This window comes from Exophiala spinifera (genome assembly GCF_000836115.1).
Source record: "Exophiala spinifera strain CBS 89968 unplaced genomic scaffold supercont1.5, whole genome shotgun sequence".
Classification (NCBI taxonomy): domain Eukaryota; kingdom Fungi; phylum Ascomycota; class Eurotiomycetes; order Chaetothyriales; family Herpotrichiellaceae; genus Exophiala; species Exophiala spinifera.
In genome coordinates, this window is record NW_015622517.1 from 2,597,560 (window position 1) to 2,615,505 (window position 17,946).

Genomic DNA, 17,946 nt, shown 5'->3' on the forward strand with positions numbered 1-17,946 from the left:
TATTCAACAGCAGCCTTCTCGGAGCAAAGGGGCTCGCACTCGCCGTCGCCATGTCGTAGTGGTATGGCGTCGGCTTGAGGGTGTTCGCCTTTGCTTCGAAAGCAGTCTGAGATACCAAAAAAATATCTGGAGGTCGATTCCCACTCACCACTAAGGTGGGTGCGGAGCCAGGGCCCAGATCAACGCTTAGGCGAGGATAAAAGGTCTGGATTATACCCTGGGGATCAGAGGAGGTTTCCTGACCAAGAGTGGTTAGTTTTTTTGCTGTTTCGGTTTCTATGCCCTGTGCGCCAGGAATCGTGGCATTGGTGAAAGAGTACAGCATCCCAGCAAAGTGTGATGTGAAAGTGAAAGTGAAGGACTCCCTGTCGTCGGCCTTTTCGATATCATCTCTGAGGGCAGAATGATCGAACGATAGCAACCGCAGCTGTGCTTGTTTCATGGCAGGCTGTTATCATGGTCGCATTAACGTCATTTCGTTCTCAGTAATATGCTGTCCCGCTTCCCCCATACTCCTGATGTGTCCCTGGGAATGCGCCAACCGGCTGCCTATCACCACCTTCCTCTTCATCGGAGCTGGCCGTGTCCTTGAAGTCATCATCTTCTGGCGGCGCTCTCATAGCGGCAAGTTCAGCTTCTTCCAAGAAGTCCGGTTTTCGTTTGTCGTCCATGGGCATATTCATTCCGCTTGGTAACAAGGAGAGCAGAGGCTTCCAGTCAGGGATCAATTGAATGTTGATAGTGTCATTCTCCTTGGACATCTTCTCATACAGATACTCCACGATGCGTCCTTCTTCCAGCTTACCGCCATCTAGGCCCCAATTCGGGCTTCCCTTTTCGATCCGCTTGTCCTCTCGTCGTTCATTCCAAGAGGCTTTCAATCGCCCGAGACCGGCTGATTTCGAGCTTTCCTTGGGCGGTTCGATTCCAATCTCACTCAACGCGGCCTTGAGCCATGCGATGCCTCTACCAGTCGAGCCAGCCGTGTCTTCATCTAGAGCTTGGAACCGGCAGGCCTTGGCCCTCGACGTCCTTCGAACTCCGTCGCAATAATCCAGCAAATCCTTGGAGACTTTTGATGCTTCGACCTTGAGGGCGACGGCGGCTGCAGAAGCATGCTCTGCTGCTCCGATGCATAGTCTGGTCAAAACTTGAGCTCGCACCTTCGGTATCTGCGGAGCTCTGATCATCCATTCTCTGTCATCCTTATTTCGGGATTGGACAAGTAGAGCAGGATATGGATCATCCTTCAGAACGCAGAGTAGGTCGAATTCCGCATGTGTCAGATGTCGCAAAGCAGACTGAACGGCTGCCGAGATGTCGACCGCACCTGGAGGGAAATTTGGCGGACCGTCGTTGGAGGAATTTGTTCTGAGTAGCAGGTAGGAGTGTATCGAGTGGGCAGTCTTCAACGACTTGGAAGCATTCTGGACCAGTGCTGCACGCTGCTCAGGGCTGGGGTTTGCAGAGGCATACAGCCCTAACAGAGATTGTCTGGCAGCAAGCTGGTGGACCAGAGCGAGGGTGTGGTGGACAAAGAAGATGTCATAATCAAGACCTCTACCTTTGACGCGATCCCTCTCACGCCCCGGAATGGATGCAGAGCTGAGAGTAGGACGCCACTCGATCTCGGGTTCTTTGGCCAATGCAATGTGGATCTCCTCCCCGGCGACAGGCTTACCGGATAATGCGAGATCTAAGGTTAGCAGGTAGCGGAGGTAATTGTGAATGATGGAGGCAAGAGACGGAATGTCACTGGCCTGGTCTGTGGGAGACAGTCGTTTGTGCGACTTCAGCGCGGCACGAAGGAGAGCTCGCTGAGATGTGGCCGCAGAGGGCAGAGAGGGATGACTAGAAGACGTCAAGCTCGATTGAAAAGAAATATTGGATGTGGTGGAGAGAACGAAAGGAAAAGGCATTGTTGGAGGTCCCGGCAGAGGCTTGATCTCAATTGCAGATTCGACGACTCCCGATGTCAGAGATGTATCGAGTACTCAAGGAATGTAGGAGCCACTGAGGACGAGGATGAGGCTGAGATAACAAGACGAAATGGAACAGGGCGGGGATGACGCACTGACCTTGGCTGGTTTGGCTGGGCGCTTCCTCCCCGCGCCCCCTTAAGGGACACAAGGCTGATTGATAACTACACCCACAACTTTAAGAACGTTGGACATGGATCTAGTTCAGTCAACTGATATTCATCCCTACTCTACTTGATGTGCTCTCCCCTCTCAGGTGCTGCACTCTCGGCCCTGGGTTGGGTCGCCTCCATCTCTCTTTTTCCATCTACATTGCTGGTCGCTGTGCACGCCTGACATCGCCTGGAAATAGAAATGACTATCGAGGCCGTTCTTTGCTTCCCACTGACGGACAAGTCTCTCCGTTTCCTCGGCTGGAAGTTCCTCTGGGAACACCACCACGCTGTAAACTTGGATAGATATAGATGGCTCTCTACGTCTAACGACGTGGAAAGAACTGGGCACATGAAGGTGCATGGGTACTAGACTCTCAGTCGTCTACAGGCTGGCAGCGCCATGACTAACGGCAATGGGCCCGTGGATTTCACCACTTTCATCATGTACCTCGAGACATCACGAAGATAGCTGGAAGATTGTCGCGGGCTGCCAGAGGACCATGGTAGCTCGGCAACTCTCGAATGCTGTTTAGGTTCCAGAAGGCTTTTGCTGGGATCTTGAAAGATAGGTGTTTGGCCATCGTCCATAACATGATATTGTCTCTCAGCAGGCCAGCGCCCAACCCGGTTGTTCATTAAGCAGTCTTTGCCTTCTCGATTCCTGGCAGCAAACATAACAGAGGTGCACTTACTGCGCATTTGCGATAGATGCAATCTGGGTAAGTGGGTGATCCTCATCGCTCGCTCAATTCTGAGAGATCAATAGCAAGGATACATTTTGTGATAAGCGGCTTGGGCGCATGAGCCTCGAGCACCAATACGAAGTCACTTTCAATGGACTTCTCAGATACATTGCGTTTGCAGAGTAATGGGAGCCAGTTGGAGTAAAGGCGACTTTGGATCTGATCATCTGATGGTATGTGAATAGAGTTGCTTGAACGTACTTGGCGACATCTCACTAACGCGGTTCAACTCTCCTGTTTCGTTTCGGAGATTTGAAGGAGACGTCAAGCTGTCAACATCCAGGTGCATTATTTAAGGCAGCGTGGTCATTTTACCTGAGACGTCTTTGGCAACCAGTTGCTGCTTTTGGCTTTTGCTTCGCCTGCTCAGAGGAGCAGAACTTCTTAAATGAGCATCCTACCATCGTCGTCCTACAGATCTGAAAATCTTGTCTGTTCGTCCCGTCTGTGGTTTACCTGGTATAGACATAACATGAGAGGCTGGGATGAGTATCTTTGACTGAACACGAACGTCCCACCTGTATCAGACCAAGAAGTTATCTCCCCTTGAGGTCGTAGCACTACAAAGTACCAACAAATGAAATGAGCGAAGCTGGTCTGTAAGTTGCCGTGAAGAGCCTCATGTCTCTGCGGTGCGGCGAGAGTGGTTTTCTGACACCAGTCACTCACACCACTCGTATACAAGAATGTCTGCTTCTACCCCTGGATCGCTCTGACAGCTGTCAGCTGAGAAAAGAGCACGCGTGCCCGCACCCCTAACCTGTGTAGGTCATAAGGGAGGTCTCTCTGCGCTGAAACTTATCGGAAGTACTCTCTCTGTTGCATGCGTGCTGAACAGAATATAACGTTCAACGAAAATGAAGAGTCACATCTCGTCCCTGGACGGACTGCGCGGTATTGCTTGCTTGCTCGTGTTCAATTTTCACTGGGCGTACGACAATGGCTATGGCTACCGCACATACGGGATGGCATCGACGGTCAACCTATGGTGGGAATTGCCGTGGGTAACGTGGACGTATGCTGGGAAGTCGATGGTCTACGTCTTCTTTGTCATTTCAGGTTATGTCCTTTCGTACAAGCCTTTGACTCAGATACACCAGAATCGCGGCACCGTGGCCACGGCATGTTACTCGACACTCGCCTCGTCGGCATTCCGACGTGGCATTCGACTGTTTCTTCCTACCATGGTCGACACCGTCATCACTGCACTCCTGTTAAGAACTCCGATAGTCTTGCCGTCGATATACACGTTTCTGAGCACCAAGAACAACAGGTCTTACCTGGACATCTGGATGGGGCCGAAAAGACCGGAAGATTCGTTCTGGCAGGAAATTCGTACTGCCTTGCTTACGTGCTGGGGATATGTGGATAGCTCGATTGTACCATGGAACGAGCGAGAGATTGACGTCCGAAAATACGACGACGTCCACTGGACCATTCCGGTCGAATTCAAGTGCAGCATGTTGTTGTTCACCCTCCTGCTCAGCACCACACATATACGCACCGGATACCGGCTGGCTATCCACTGCCTGGCATGCCTATACACCTTCACGAACAACCGTCCTGCGCTGTTCTGCTTCTTTGCTGGCATGGTGCTCGCAGAGATTGACATTGTCGGGAAAGCGTCGGACACGGAGGTTTCGCCATCGACCAGCCACCTCCTTGGACCGATGGACCTGGAGTCTGCGGGTGGCGAGGACGTCGATCTTGAGAAGGAATACATGCGATGGACTTCCAGTCTCCCGGTTCCACGCTCGAAAGCGGCCACGACGACTGCCTGGCTGACGACCTTCATTTTCGGGATCTACCTCAATATTGCGTCGATGAAGCCTGACGCCGAACCCTCAGCAGGCTACTCGGTTGTCGTCAGCAGGATCGTGGCCTCTTTATGCGGCAACAGCGATCCAGTCGAGGCCACCAGGTGCCTCGGAGCCATCCTTGTCACCTGGACAGTCGCAAACACCACCGACACCGTTATCGGCTCGGTCTTCGCCAGCCCCCTGGCCCAGTGGCTTGGCAGGATCTCTTTCGGAATCTACCTGACGCACTTAGACGTGATTCGAATCCTGGGGCTGAGTTTGATGCCGTTTCTTTACCGGGTTTGCGCGGGGGTGGACAGGTTACCACAGCCAGAGATGTGGGAAGAAGGCGGCGGATTGTCGAACTGGCAGATCTTCAAGATTGTGATCCTGGGATGGCTGGTCTGTTTACCTTTTGTTCTGATATGTGGCCATCTGTTCTGGTGCCATGTTGACCAGAGAGTGGTTAACTTTTCTCGCTACGTCGAGGCGAAGTTGAGAATGCCCAAAGCAACTCGGGCAGGCTGATCTTGTGGGGGTTTCCATTTCGGTTTTCCTCTTGTTTTGTTCTTTGTAGGAGAAAATCGAAAAACGAAAAACGATCAGTGCCTAAGTTGTACCTGTCATTTCCCTATTGGAGAGCCTTAACTGAGTCGTCATTTACCGTTGAGAACGTCGCTGTGAAAATGAGATACGAGGAAACGCCATGGCCGGTAGTACTATTAACCATATACCGAGAATGGCCCTTGTCCCGCCCGAGAGCGCGATGGCGCAATCATAGGGAAGGGTGAGCTAACATTATACTTTGAAGTCCTTCGAATCGATGGATATTTCCCCAATCCGACTTTGTTTCCCCCTAGGCTAACTAGAAGGCTGTCGTATGTATCTGTTATGATTTCCTCCCCACTCCACACACCCGATCACCAGCTACCTAGGTAGCTAGCTGCCTTGCCTAGCTAGCTACGCACCGTACCTTACGTCAGTCGGCACACACACTCTCTCAATGCTCGGACGGAGTTTGGAGCTATGTTCTTCACATCGCCGTGTGCTTTCTGGTACTCGTAAGTTGTCGGGACATCCGACCCCCCTGTCCAATGAAGCTCGGTACACTGCGCAACCCGGATAATAGTTCTACGAGTCCCGACGAGTGAGTGCTTGGAATATCCTACTCTTGCAGCGTGGACCTGTCGAAGAACTCGGCAACGAGTAGATTCCGGAGCGAAGAAGGCGTCACTTTGGCTCAGCATTACTGGTCACTGTACAATATCTCGTGCCGTAGTGGCTCTCGGGGTGCGGTGCGAGCAGGCCCCATCCGAGCCCGACCAGAAGGGATGATCGGATACAATCAGGTATCTCGTAGAATGGAAATTGTAGATGGTCTAGGCGCCTTTTTGCGCTGCTGAGGCACAAACAAGTTCTGAAAAGAAAAAGACCGAGCCATAACCTGATTTGCTACACCTCCACCTCGCTACTGCTTTTTCTCCCACCACCACCACATCCAGGGCAGTTTCACCCACTACACTTACGACTCTGTGTAAACACACGCCCCGTCAATGCCTAGGTACCTAGGTATCAGGCATTGAGGTCGGGCATTTTTCAACTGCCGACGGAGACGGGGTCATATCGGGTGGTGGTCTCAGGCCGCCCTCACCTTTCCTGATAGTTACTGCAGTACGGATACTCGTCCTCGTACTCGTAGCATCCAGCAGCTGCTCTCCTTGACAAGCAACAGTGCCGTCTACTCACACGTCCCAATTTAGAACTGGGTGGCAGGGAGGCGCCTGCTGTTGTCAAGCCAATCAACTCGTCTACTTTGTTTCTCCTCTCTTGACTACTCTTCTTCTAGGTCCCTTGGGACGCGGAACCTGTCGTGATATTGTACTCCCTCAGGGGTTACCCCACACGTTATGCTCTCCCAAGTGCGGCGCTCAAGCTCGTGCTCAAGCTCAGCCGTCCTCGCAACGGGTATGGGCAATAAGCAACAGAGGTAACTTTCTCACCGACTGTCCAAGGATCAACGATTGTTTTGGAATTTTTGCTCAAAATAGGCCCGAGATTCCCCGCCCCTTGTCCTTCGTCATCTCGAGTACAAGAGCATACTGTTCCCTTCCCGTCTCTTCGTTCCCACTCCTCCCTGTCACTACTCGTCCCAGAACTCGATATACATCCTTCATAAGGAAGCACCGACAATCAGCAACCGAAAACAACATGTCCCGCTCTCTGCACCCGTTGATTGACAACGGCCTTACCAAAGGCAACCCGGACTTCTCAGGCGGCACTCTTAAATGCCTTTGCAAGACTGATCCCGTCGAAGTCAAATTGAAGGGCAACGTCTTGCACCAACATGCTTGTGGTTGCTCCCAATGCTGGAAGCCAGCTGGCGCTCTTTTCTCCATTGTCGCTGTTATCCCTGACGACCAAGTCGAAGTGACCAAGAACGGCAACAAGCTGGCCATCGTCGACGAGAATGCCACCATCCTCCGCTACGCTTGCAAGGACTGTGGGGCGCATTTGTACGGGCCCATCAAGAAGGACCATGCCTTCAAGGGCCTGTCATTCGTGCACACCGAACTGTCCGATGAAAAGGGCTGGCAAGAACCCCAATTCGCTGCGGTAAGCAACTCCATACCCTCTCCCCTTGTTTCACCTTGCTAGCCTGAGCAGAGATTCTGACATACTTTGCAGTTCGTGAGCAGCTTGATCGAACAAGGCTACCCGCCAGAGAAGATGGATGAGGTGCGGGCCAAACTGAAGTCAGTCGGGCTCGAGCCATACGATGCGCTCTCACCACCTCTCATGGATGCTCTTGCCACATTCGCGGCCAAGAAAAGCGGGAAGCTCGGAAAATTGTAAACAGGGGATCATGGTCCAGACTGGACAAGACAGAAGTTTCGCTCCTGGCATCACTTTCAGTTCTTTAGCCGCGGATAATTGAGTTGTTTGACTCTGCAAATCGTGTCCATCTGGTTGCCAAACATTCATAAACTAGGATGAAAAGTGTTTCCAGGGACAACCTGCCGTCGTAAGCGATCTGAACCCTGTGAAAAGTCAGCAAGATCCATATCTGAATCGATCCAGCCCTTGTGAAGGGCATCAGACCCAGAAGTCATCAAAACAGTTATTGCTGTGTTGCTGTGTTTCACAACAAATGAAGTCCGCTTCGTTTTGTTTTGTTACACATTTTTTCATTGGCCCTCAATTGATATGTACATTCCTCTCTTTCTCCAGAGACGCCTACCAAGAAACCTGGCTCTAGTACAGCGTATTTCCACCTTGTCCACTCGTGTTTCCAGGTCTGTAATCGGAACCCTTTGACCCCTTGGCTTGTTGGACAGTAGGATAGTCTGTAGGAATCTCTGCTCCGCCCAAAGGACCATCGACGCCGGGGATGTAGTTCTGCTGTTGCCCACGGAAACCTTTGTTGTTGTTTGATTTTAAGAGTTGAATGTATCGGTCTAGATAGATCGTTCGGTTAGAACTCTGCCTAGCATGGCCGGAAGCAATCCATTCATCTCGTACCTCTGTATTTGCCGCACTTTTCCAAATGGTTGACGCCCTCACGTAAGTAGCATTTCCCTGCATCATCAGCGTGTCAGCATACGGTTCTCGAAATCTTGCTTGCGAAGAAGTCTCCACTACACATCCTCCCCAGTACTCGGAGAACGATGATAGTCAGTGCTAACAACATCGTGCTCGTATTCTCTGTAATGCAACCAGGACTGGGGCGATGAAGGCATACCCATCTCTTCGCCAACTAATCTCTGCATCATCAACCCGACCCATTGTTCTCGTACGATGGCATCTCGTGCGTTTGCAACGGCTTGATTGTCTGCGAAATCTACACCGTCGAAGGTGGGAGCGACTGTGGGTTTCTTCGCTAGAAACGCTGGTGACTCGGGAGTAGACATCGTGGTTGGATTTAAGGACGTGAGGATCGTGGTAGTCGAGGAAGAAAGGTGAGTTCGACAACTGCTTACGAAAGAACACCCAGGCGCAGGTGTTCCTCCAGGGGTTCGATCGCCCGAGATGATTCTCTAGCAAATTCACAACGGGAAGAAGTTCAACTTGAGGGTATGAATCGAAGAGTTGAATGTCTCTGTCGTCGTGCTGTGTGCTCAGCATATATTGAAGCTCTCTCATTGATGCGCTCCGGAGCTTTGCACTAATTCCTATTTAGGACTAGCCCCTCACCACACTGCACACTCGTCCCTTCTCAGATCGCAAGACCATCATCAACCATCGATGCGATTAGATCAAATACTGGACAACAGAAACAATCGATGAGGCATTTGTGAACTTTGAACTATCTAGCTTTTTCTTTTGTCCGATCTTGCCATCTTCTCATCTTGCGCTATAATAAAAATTTCACAAGCCTCACTACTTAACCCTACCGCTGTTCGCAAACAACAAAGTCGCCACAACTCATTTCCTGAGCAAAAGCTAGCCATGCTGAATTCTGTACCTCCGTCGAGCTGTTGTCAGGTGAAACACTAATTCTCAAAGCTATTTGCAAGACCCGCAAAAGATAATCTCGCTGGTGGCGAAGAACTTTGCGACTCAATACTCGACATTGAAGGCTCACTCGGAGCGCTGCTATAAGAACCTCCATCCTTCCACTCTAACACACCTCTGAACAGATCTGAAGTTTTCTCTACTGCTTGTTGTGCCCGACCCGATATCGCGGGGGCCGTGCCATTGTTGCACTTCCCAGCAGCGGATGGATATCTGCCTGACTCCAGCATCATGGCTAGATCCGTGGTGGATCGAAAGAGTTTACGTCCTCTCTCCGACCCCCGGTCGTTACGCTCAGCAGATCTCGTTATGATCCGTCTTTCGCTGTCTTCGCCCATATGCCCTTGAAAATATTCGACACGGGCGTCTCCCTCGCACCGGCAAACTTCGCAGAGGCTCTGGATGGCTATTGTCCGAAGCGGGTGACTGAGCTTTTCTGTACAGAGTTCCGGAGACGGTGTTGCTGCTTCTTGCATCGTGGGGTGTTTGCTGTTCGGACATCGTGAGTTTGCAATCGGCTTGCTTGAGATAACAGCATGGCCACAGCCGAGAAAGATGTAAGTCTTGTAATAACACATGATGATTGATCGGTCGAAGCATGTGCTGTATCTAGCAGGCTCTTGGTGGTGATCGAGTGTTGCAGCAACATAAAATAACAGAATTTCGAATCTTAAAAAGGAACAAACGGGTTCAGCATCATCGACTAAGCGTTGTTAACTGCAGTTGCTAACGGATTGCTGGGTGACACACAACGATTCTTTGTTCTCAAAGCACGATCATCCGAGAATAGCAACCCTTTGTTGCTACACCTAGAGCACGAGATCGGGTATACAAAGGCAGTTGGTACAACAATGTCTTTGTTTGATGGTATCATGCGAAGCACGCTGGGGTTTTTTCAATGGGTGGTTCGCGAGCATGGCCTTCAAGCATTGATATGGCAGGTGATTGAGGTGCGTGAAGTATAAATCAAGAAAAACATGATTCGACTATGCCAGGACTACAGAATCTCTGCTTCTCCATGGGTGTTTAAGCTTCTACAATTCCATCTTGCCGTTCTTCATAAGTTGATCCTTTTCAGGGCCCCCATGGGTTATTGGATAATACCAGAAGCTCTCTTATCGTCGAGATCGACCGTCGATTCAGAGCTTGGAAGGTAGGGAATTTCCCGAATACCACGAACAACGGAGCCTGATCGCGCGGATACCCTCGCCACGTTCGTCGCCATACCTAGCCAAGAGACAGACTGGGGCAGACCATACCTAAGTGTCTAAGCCAAGGGGTGAAATATGCTCACAAACCCATACCCCTTCCCTCCGGTCGCGACCGTTCGACTCTCCCCCAGCTTCCTCTGACTTGCTTCCATGCGAACCCTTGAGTCCCGCGTTCCTGTTCTACTCTGCCACGGTCGAGATCTTTGACTTGACAACCCTCTTACTCCTCCGGAGCAAGGACCACCTTCGGCCTCTCCCCCTCGTCGATGCGTTCCCTCCCTCCTTCCAACGCGCTCGCCACGTCCGCCTTCCTGCCGGTCCAGTCCTCCTTCTCCTCCTCTTCGATCTCCTTCCCCGTCCGCTCCCCTCGCCTGTGCAGCTCGGCCTCGTGCTCGGCCTCTTTCCGGCCCACGTCGGCCGTGAGGCTCTCTTGGCCCAGGTGTCCGCCGCCGCCGCCCCGGCGCACCGCCCTCGCGACGTCCCCCTCGCCCGCCATGCGCATCTGCTCGCCCTCCAGCTCGCTGTTCTGCGAATAGTTTTGCGCGTCGGATTCCGGGATGAGGGTCTCGGTCAGGGGCCCGCGGGCGCCGGACCCGCGGGCGCCGGGGTGCGCGGCACCGCCGTGCTGCGAAGGTACATCGTGGCTTTCGCGGTGGTCGACGATCGGGGCGTCCTTGCTCGACGTGTCGCGAGAGGTTTCTTGCTCCGCGGACGTCTTGGACGCCGGGTTGCGAGCCTGGTTGAGGCCCGCTTGCTGCGTCGGCTGCGAGGGTGCGCTGGGGTCGAGGCCGGACATTTTGTTGAGGGCGGATGAATGAATAGGGGGAAGAGAAAATCCAAGTACTGAGAGACACGCACGCTCTCGCTTTTTCTCTCTCTATCCTTTGTTGGGAGTCAGTTGGAGGTATATAGGGGACAGAAATGTGACGGACCCTGCGACCCTCTTCTAGAGCTTGGTCACCGACCTTGTTTCTTTCCTTCCACTGTCTTCTGAGACAGCTGTGACCAGGTCTCCGTTTCTGTCGGTGCAGAAAGATTATACTTTTGTCAGAATGCCTGAGATGGGCTGACACTACAGTGATGAGAATGAGACAAGAATAAAGCACTGGGAACGTATAAAAATCAAACAGCGGCAGATCCAAGAAGACAATTTAATTTATTATCTCAGGGAGGTAGATAATAGCCCGCCCCCTTCGTCACAGACACACAATACACTTTTTGGCCTGGCATGATCAATGCTGTCATTGCACCCACTGTGCCATTCTCTCGTTCCTGTTGTCGCCTGGGCGTGATGTCTGTGACGTCACTGACACCATGATCAACACACGCTAGACACGAACACGGTCTTTTGTATAGATTTCCGAACCACGTGACATGGACACGACATGGACACCACCTTCACAAGGCACGGCGAGAAAGCGGCAGCACGTGAATCCGAGTCCCTAGGTCGTGTATATCAATCGCGACACCTCTGTAGTTGTTTTGTAGTGTTCTCATCACCACCACCAGCCACTGGCCACAGGCCACCGGCCATGGGCATAGCCCATAAGGATGAAACAAAGCTGGTATATATATATCAGTTTGCTTGGGTCCTATGCCTGAGTCTATTCTCTCGTTGTTTGCTCTGGAATTTCTTTGAGAACGACGACCAAAGCGATGATATCGTCCCCCTCGCGTCGCACCACTCTTTGAAAAGACCAGGCTGACAACTTCTTCATCCAACCTTTTCAACGACTTCACTTGTCCTCGACGACATAAGCGGATGCTTGGCTATCAAGCGCTGTCTCGGCGCTTGGGCAAGAGGCATTTATTCAGGGTAGGTGAATGTCTTCATGAGTTTTCAATTCTCACTTTCAAATCAACAACCTTCATCGTCATCAGCGTCTCAAGGAAGGAAGGCCAGACAGATCACAACAAAGGCATCCGACGGATATCCTCGGCATTGCTTGTCGAGATTGGTTCGCAATGTCGGGCCCAAATTCAGCTGCTCCGATCACTCCAGCTGCGTCAGTCACAGGACTCCCTTTACCCCGTGGCTTCCATCTCAAATGAAACTAACTGCTCCTATCAGGCGCCTCGAGGCAGAACAAGAACTCCAGCGACACCTTGAAAGTATCACAAACGCCATGGCTGTGATCACAAAAGAGAAGAAGATCGTCGACCGCATGAACGGACATCATCACTTCAAGTACAAGATCACAAAGATCCCTTCAGAGGTCAGTTGCCTTGCAGGCTGTAGAGAGCGAATTTTTTAACTCACTGTGGTTTCAGATCTACCTCAACGAGGCGTCGGACCAGCCCAATGACCCTCTTTCCAAGCTGGATAATGATGCGATGTATCGCATCTTCCAGTCTCTGCCCCTGGACGCCGACCGAGCCGCGCTGGCCTTGACCTGCAAAAGACACGCCGACACGTACGAGTTGCTCAAGGAAAAAAAGTGGACAGTGACTGTGGACGGCGTCAAGAAAAGAGAGTACTACCTGCCACGCCCGCAGCGAGTTACTGATATCCATCGTTTGCAAGTGCTTGTCCGCGTCAACAAGGGATTCATGAATCCAGAAGGAAAATGGCGGCTCTGCTACAATTGCAACCAGTTGATCGACACCACTCATCCAGACAATCAAGGAACATGGGGAGGAGACCGGGCAGACCCAAGTGTCGAGAATGCCGGAGCAACCAAGCGTGCAAGGATCCGCGGTCCGCGATGCCCTCTGTGCGTCCGTGCCGATCAACTGCAACTAGCGAACCACCGCGCCGAGTTTGCTCAATTCAAGCGCCTAGCAAAGGGCATCACCATGAAAGAGACAGCCTAGGGAGGAACAATCAGAAAGCAACGCACGAACATCAATGCTAAGGCCTGGGTCCAAGTCTGAAATTTTGGACTGATCATACACAAGACCCTTGGAAGCAGTCGAGACGGAGCATCACAACTTTATGTCGTTGCTCCAGGATGGAACCCAATGGAGACATGAAATGCCAACAGCATCATTCATCCTATGCAAGAAGTATGGGTCAATATTGACTTGTTGAATTCATTTCATGACTTCTTCGTACTTTGCGCTCGTTCCGGCTTGTCCACGAATGGCCGGTAAGGTGCCGCAATAGTTTGAGGTACTGGTCGGTTTCCACCATCATGCGTCTCTTCGGTGTAGCCTGGATAATGCTGCTGTACCTCATGCATACGATCTAACGGCTCACCGACAATGTGATACTTTGCCCATTCAATAGGAGGAGTCCGAAACACCTGTTGTGCACTGGGTAGCTTCCCAAATTTTGAGGTGTCTTTCGCGGTCCCTTCTGTTAAATCGTCATCGCCGACCATGCCGATTTCGTCTTGAGTCGAGGGTACCAGCTTGTGTTCGACCAGGTCTTTGATAAACTGCTCAGGATCCTCCAAGGCTGCATTCTTCAATTTCTCTAGGTCGCGCATATCTTGTAGCGCACGTTGCCGCTGTATTTGTAACACGGATAATGCTGATCTCAGTGCAATGGCATCAGGATTGTCGTCTAGGCTTACCGGCAGCGACTCTGGCTCATCATCCAGCCATTGTGGCAAGGTTTCCGGGGTGTCATCTGGATTGGGAAGGTCGCTATGCGACAAAGTCGGAGTTACTGGAGAATATGATGGTCGTTCGGGACTGTGGCTGGAATCATGTTCGATAGATTGACTGATGGTTCCGTGGTGTCCCTGCTGCCGTGAGTGGTGTTGGTGTTGGTCTTGCTGTCGCTCAACGTCAGGCATGACCAGTTTTAGCCGTACAGAAGGTGGCTGAACGCTAGCATGCGGGTTGCCAGGAGTCCTCTGGGGCATCCAAAGAGAGATTCGAGTTCCCGTCCAAGATAATGAAGCAGCACTAGCACAGCAGATCTCTTACGGGTGGGATGAACAAGCCTCGAATGTCGGAATTCTTAGAGATTGCGCAACGCGTTGATGGACAATATGTTTGTCCTTGAGCCCCAGTTACACTGCCAGACCTTATTGCCACAGGGAGGATGGACACAAGCGAAACGTGATTAGATACGACACTGGACAAATGGATTGAGGTGATTGAATTGGCACGAACAATGTCCGTACGATCAGGTATGCTTGATGGCAGTCGCGAGAAAAAAGAGATGAGTGGCAAATACGGAGAGGCCAAACAGGCAGTACCACAGCGTGAACGTCACAGAAGGCGGCATGGCCCGGATGACTAAGACACTAAAGGCAGAGCACTGGAGGTAATAAATCAGGTCCTTTGTTTAGAAAACTTAGGGGTTGCTTTTAGGTAGTCAGAGCGGGCTCGGGGGCACCCGGAATGTGGAAGATAGTAGTGTTTCTAGGCGCCTACAGGATGTTGTACATGCCACTTACCTGTAATTTAGGTAGTTGTTCATAGGCACGTCCTATTTGGTACCCCAGAGGCACTGGTCACCAGTGTGTCTCGGTTCTCCCACGCTCCGTCCAAGCTTGACTACTACCTCCACATAGTTTTATACATTTACATTTGCATTTCCATAGATCATGTTAAGGTCGATTACTACTTCTCCCTACGAGCACAACCAAAACCCTCCACTTCGCTGCAACCCTGAACATCATGCAGAAGGGCCAAAAGCCACGAGTACCTTGGCGGGAGGTTCATCCTTGGATCCCCTGGCTCTTCAACGAACACTGTCACAAAGGTATCAATAAGCCCAGCCTAACCGTTAAGGACGGGCCTGGAAGCCGAGGCGCCTTTGATTTCCATGTGGAAGCGTCACTCAGTCCATTCTGAAAGGTGTGACTGACCTGCTATAGGAGATTGTACACCTCCAGACGGAAGGTTTTGCCCGTCGCAGTGTGACAAGTGACACGAGCCGAAAAGGCCCTGGGCAGAACAAGGATAAACCAGGATGAACCACGTTGGGATCGACCTTCCTATGCTACTAAGTTTCTTTTACGTGTACGCGGAGCATGGATGCAGGGGATGCAGGCATCATCAGCCAATCTCAGCAGCAGCCAAGGGACCTTCTACCCGCGCGACTCGCGTTTTTTTCGCCTCTGGCGACGGTGCAGACGACAGGACTAAAGTTAGTATCGAGATCTAGGATCGTGGGACGAGTGCGAGAGTGTCAACCTACATGGTTGATGGACATCCCTACAGGCCACAGACTGCTACTGTGGAGCACGGGGCTTCAATAAACGATGTCGGCTGCTGTACTGTCGTACACAGTACGTACACAGGATGTTTCCTCCCACCGTGGACCTGGCCTGCGGCTCACGGTTAGTGGAACTGTTAATTAGAGGCCCGCAAGGTTTCTCTGCTCCTCCCAGACTTACCTCGTATCATGAGTTTGCCTGCGCCGCCACCGAGATTGAAATGATTGTACGCATCATTAGGATTTGAACCCCGGGAGAGCCGTACGGCGTCCCTACTTAAGTACTTCCATGGGCACGGGTTGTACCTGTCACATCCCTTGCGACACGTTTTTCGATCGACGATCCTTCCAGCCTTTTGCCCACAACAACAAGATCCTGCGTGTCGATCTCCTTGTCTACCCATCTCATACATTGAGATAATCAAGCATACCTAGTTCTCGCTTCTCTAGATTCCTGGAGCCGACCTTTGCTTCGTCCTCGTACCATTACACTTTATCTGGAGGGGTCCTCAAAGTCGGCGCCTTCCCTCCAAAAGAACCCCTCTTCGTTGACACTGTCCACTCAAGTTTCAACGCTCTCGCCACTCCCTTTTGACACCTCTCAAGGCAATATAAAGGGAGGATTCCTAATTTCTTCTTATCAGTGGGTGGCACGCCCATTGTATCGGCCACAATCTTGAAACCCTTGAAACCCTTTCTTCCCGTGCCGCACCAGCAAATGTCTGCTGCCTTTCATCTCTTCAGGCGCTCCTCCATCGCGCGATGACCACCACCACGACAGGTCGCAAAACATCCGGACAGCCGCAGCCTCTTTCAAAATTGTCCTACGCCAATGCAAGCTTACCACAGGACCATAGCCGTTTACCAAGCATTTCAGAGAGAGAAAGTTGCGGTCTGCCTACCCAGGACGTGCCCGAGGATCCAAAGGCAGAGCCAAATGTAGATAGAAGCTCCGGACAACGCCAACAGGCCCAGCCACGGCTGACTATCCGCGAACTTCGCGAACAGGCCCAGAATAAAATTCTGGAGCAACATGCGAAGCAAGTACAGCAGGAGAAAGATGGCCAACCTTCAGGCTTAGCTCAGCCAGTGCATCACCAACAGCACAAGAAAAAGCCTTCGGTTTTTGGTGGGCTCTTTCAGAAGGAACCGTCACAGGTAGCACTGGATCAAGTCAAGGCACAACTGAAGGCGCAGCATGGGTCGACAAGCGCCACAAAAGTCCCCAATGTGAGGCTTGAGCAGATGCCCAAGCATGTACCCAAGGTCAACTCGCGATGGGATGGAATACCCGAAGGGGTCAAGAAAAGGGAGAAGGAAAGAAAGGCGAGGGAGAAGGATCAAACCAAATCCCCTGTCTCCGACTCGTTTTCGTTCCCTGATTCTGGCTATTACAGCAGAGAAGGTAAAGACAGAGATCGAAGGCGGCGTGACAGTCGAAACTCCAGCTCCACTACAAGTTCATTTGGCCGTGGATCAGGCAGTTCCCATACCAACTCAATACGAGCTCGCTACTACGCACCATCTGTCAATTCGTCTGGTGATCTGGCGCCCCAACAACGATCTGAATCTTCTCATCGTCCTACAACTTTGCCTTTCGAGTCGAGTTCGGCGAGCGTGCGTTCTGAAGATGGTGGCCCGCATTCGCTGTCCCAAGTTGTTCCTCCACATGCCTCCTCGACCGCGCCTCTTTCATTGCACCAGATGCTCCAGTCGTACCCGGAGGATGACTGCGACGATCCAGGCGAAGTGCAACTACCATCCTCTGGGCCTGGAGCTCTATGCCCACCTGCTTCTTCAAACAGTAACCGCAACTCTGTTGGTCCAGGCTTCCTAGCCGGCGAAGCACAAGAGTTCGTTTTACCAATCAAGACGGACGACGACCTGCAACCATTGACAAGCGAGCCATCTCTCAAGAATGGGAAAGCCAGCAATAGAGCTGCACCGAAGCCGTCGTCTTCGAGCTCGCAACCTCTCCAGTCACACTCACAAGACAAAGGAAAACTGCCCATCCGAAGCTCTAGGCATGCCTCTGAGGATACTTCCCATGGCACATCAAGTTCACGGACCAAACTGTCCAGTTCCTTCGGCCTCTTCAGCAAAGAAAAAGAACGACGCACAAAATAGCTCGGATATTTATTTCGAGAAGAATTTCCCGTTTCAGTCTCTCGAAAAGGTATTCTATACTATGGAAATGCGATCATGACAGAGTTGGTCGAGCATTCATAACTTTAGCAAGGCGCTATGGAGGAGCTTTTTCAACATATGTTTTGAGTGTGCGATACTATCCCCTGATAAAAGTAAAATACCCCCACAGGCAGAGATACCATTTATATACTTAGGTCAATAATCAATGCTATGATTTCTGTGGCTTGTCTACAGTGGCCTGATACAATATCAATGGTGTGAGCTGTTTGCGCTGCCGGGCCTG

General features: G+C 51.6%; 9 protein-coding genes across 9 annotated transcripts; 4 read left to right on the top strand and 5 right to left on the bottom strand.

Moving 5' to 3' along the window:
* Positions 1-482: 482 nt before the first annotated feature.
* On the bottom strand, positions 483-1,919 carry PV08_07506 (uncharacterized protein; the record flags this gene model as incomplete). Its single annotated transcript, XM_016381836.1, has 1 exon — positions 483-1,919. One exon carries the CDS (start codon positions 1,917-1,919, stop codon positions 483-485), a length of 1,437 nt encoding a protein of 478 aa, XP_016234938.1.
* A 1,815-nt stretch (positions 1,920-3,734) lies between these two features.
* On the top strand, positions 3,735-5,204 carry PV08_07507 (uncharacterized protein; the record flags this gene model as incomplete). Its single annotated transcript, XM_016381837.1, has 1 exon — positions 3,735-5,204. The coding sequence occupies one exon, from the start codon at positions 3,735-3,737 to the stop codon at positions 5,202-5,204; it is 1,470 nt and encodes a 489-aa protein (XP_016234939.1).
* A 1,680-nt stretch (positions 5,205-6,884) lies between these two features.
* PV08_07508 (S-(hydroxymethyl)glutathione synthase) lies at positions 6,885-7,529 on the top strand (the record flags this gene model as incomplete). Its single annotated transcript, XM_016381838.1, has 2 exons — positions 6,885-7,289; positions 7,362-7,529. 2 exons carry the CDS (start codon positions 6,885-6,887, stop codon positions 7,527-7,529), a joined length of 573 nt encoding a protein of 190 aa, XP_016234940.1.
* Positions 7,530-7,928: 399 nt separating this feature from the next.
* PV08_07509 (uncharacterized protein) lies at positions 7,929-8,584 on the bottom strand (the record flags this gene model as incomplete). The annotated part of the gene is made up of 3 exons (XM_016381839.1): positions 7,929-8,131; positions 8,196-8,252; positions 8,416-8,584. 3 exons carry the CDS (start codon positions 8,582-8,584, stop codon positions 7,929-7,931), a joined length of 429 nt encoding a protein of 142 aa, XP_016234941.1.
* Positions 8,585-9,166: 582 nt separating this feature from the next.
* PV08_07510 (uncharacterized protein) lies at positions 9,167-9,766 on the bottom strand (the record flags this gene model as incomplete). The annotated part of the gene is made up of 1 exon (XM_016381840.1): positions 9,167-9,766. One exon carries the CDS (start codon positions 9,764-9,766, stop codon positions 9,167-9,169), a length of 600 nt encoding a protein of 199 aa, XP_016234942.1.
* An 853-nt stretch (positions 9,767-10,619) lies between these two features.
* PV08_07511 (uncharacterized protein) lies at positions 10,620-11,195 on the bottom strand (the record flags this gene model as incomplete). Its single annotated transcript, XM_016381841.1, has 1 exon — positions 10,620-11,195. The coding sequence occupies one exon, from the start codon at positions 11,193-11,195 to the stop codon at positions 10,620-10,622; it is 576 nt and encodes a 191-aa protein (XP_016234943.1).
* Positions 11,196-12,364: 1,169 nt separating this feature from the next.
* On the top strand, positions 12,365-13,213 carry PV08_07512 (uncharacterized protein; the record flags this gene model as incomplete). Its single annotated transcript, XM_016381842.1, has 3 exons — positions 12,365-12,405; positions 12,471-12,615; positions 12,671-13,213. 3 exons carry the CDS (start codon positions 12,365-12,367, stop codon positions 13,211-13,213), a joined length of 729 nt encoding a protein of 242 aa, XP_016234944.1.
* Positions 13,214-13,437: 224 nt separating this feature from the next.
* Positions 13,438-14,142, bottom strand: PV08_07513 (uncharacterized protein; the record flags this gene model as incomplete). Its single annotated transcript, XM_016381843.1, has 1 exon — positions 13,438-14,142. The coding sequence occupies one exon, from the start codon at positions 14,140-14,142 to the stop codon at positions 13,438-13,440; it is 705 nt and encodes a 234-aa protein (XP_016234945.1).
* A 2,135-nt stretch (positions 14,143-16,277) lies between these two features.
* On the top strand, positions 16,278-17,642 carry PV08_07514 (uncharacterized protein; the record flags this gene model as incomplete). Its single annotated transcript, XM_016381844.1, has 1 exon — positions 16,278-17,642. The coding sequence occupies one exon, from the start codon at positions 16,278-16,280 to the stop codon at positions 17,640-17,642; it is 1,365 nt and encodes a 454-aa protein (XP_016234946.1).
* Between the last annotated feature and the right edge of the window lie 304 nt (positions 17,643-17,946).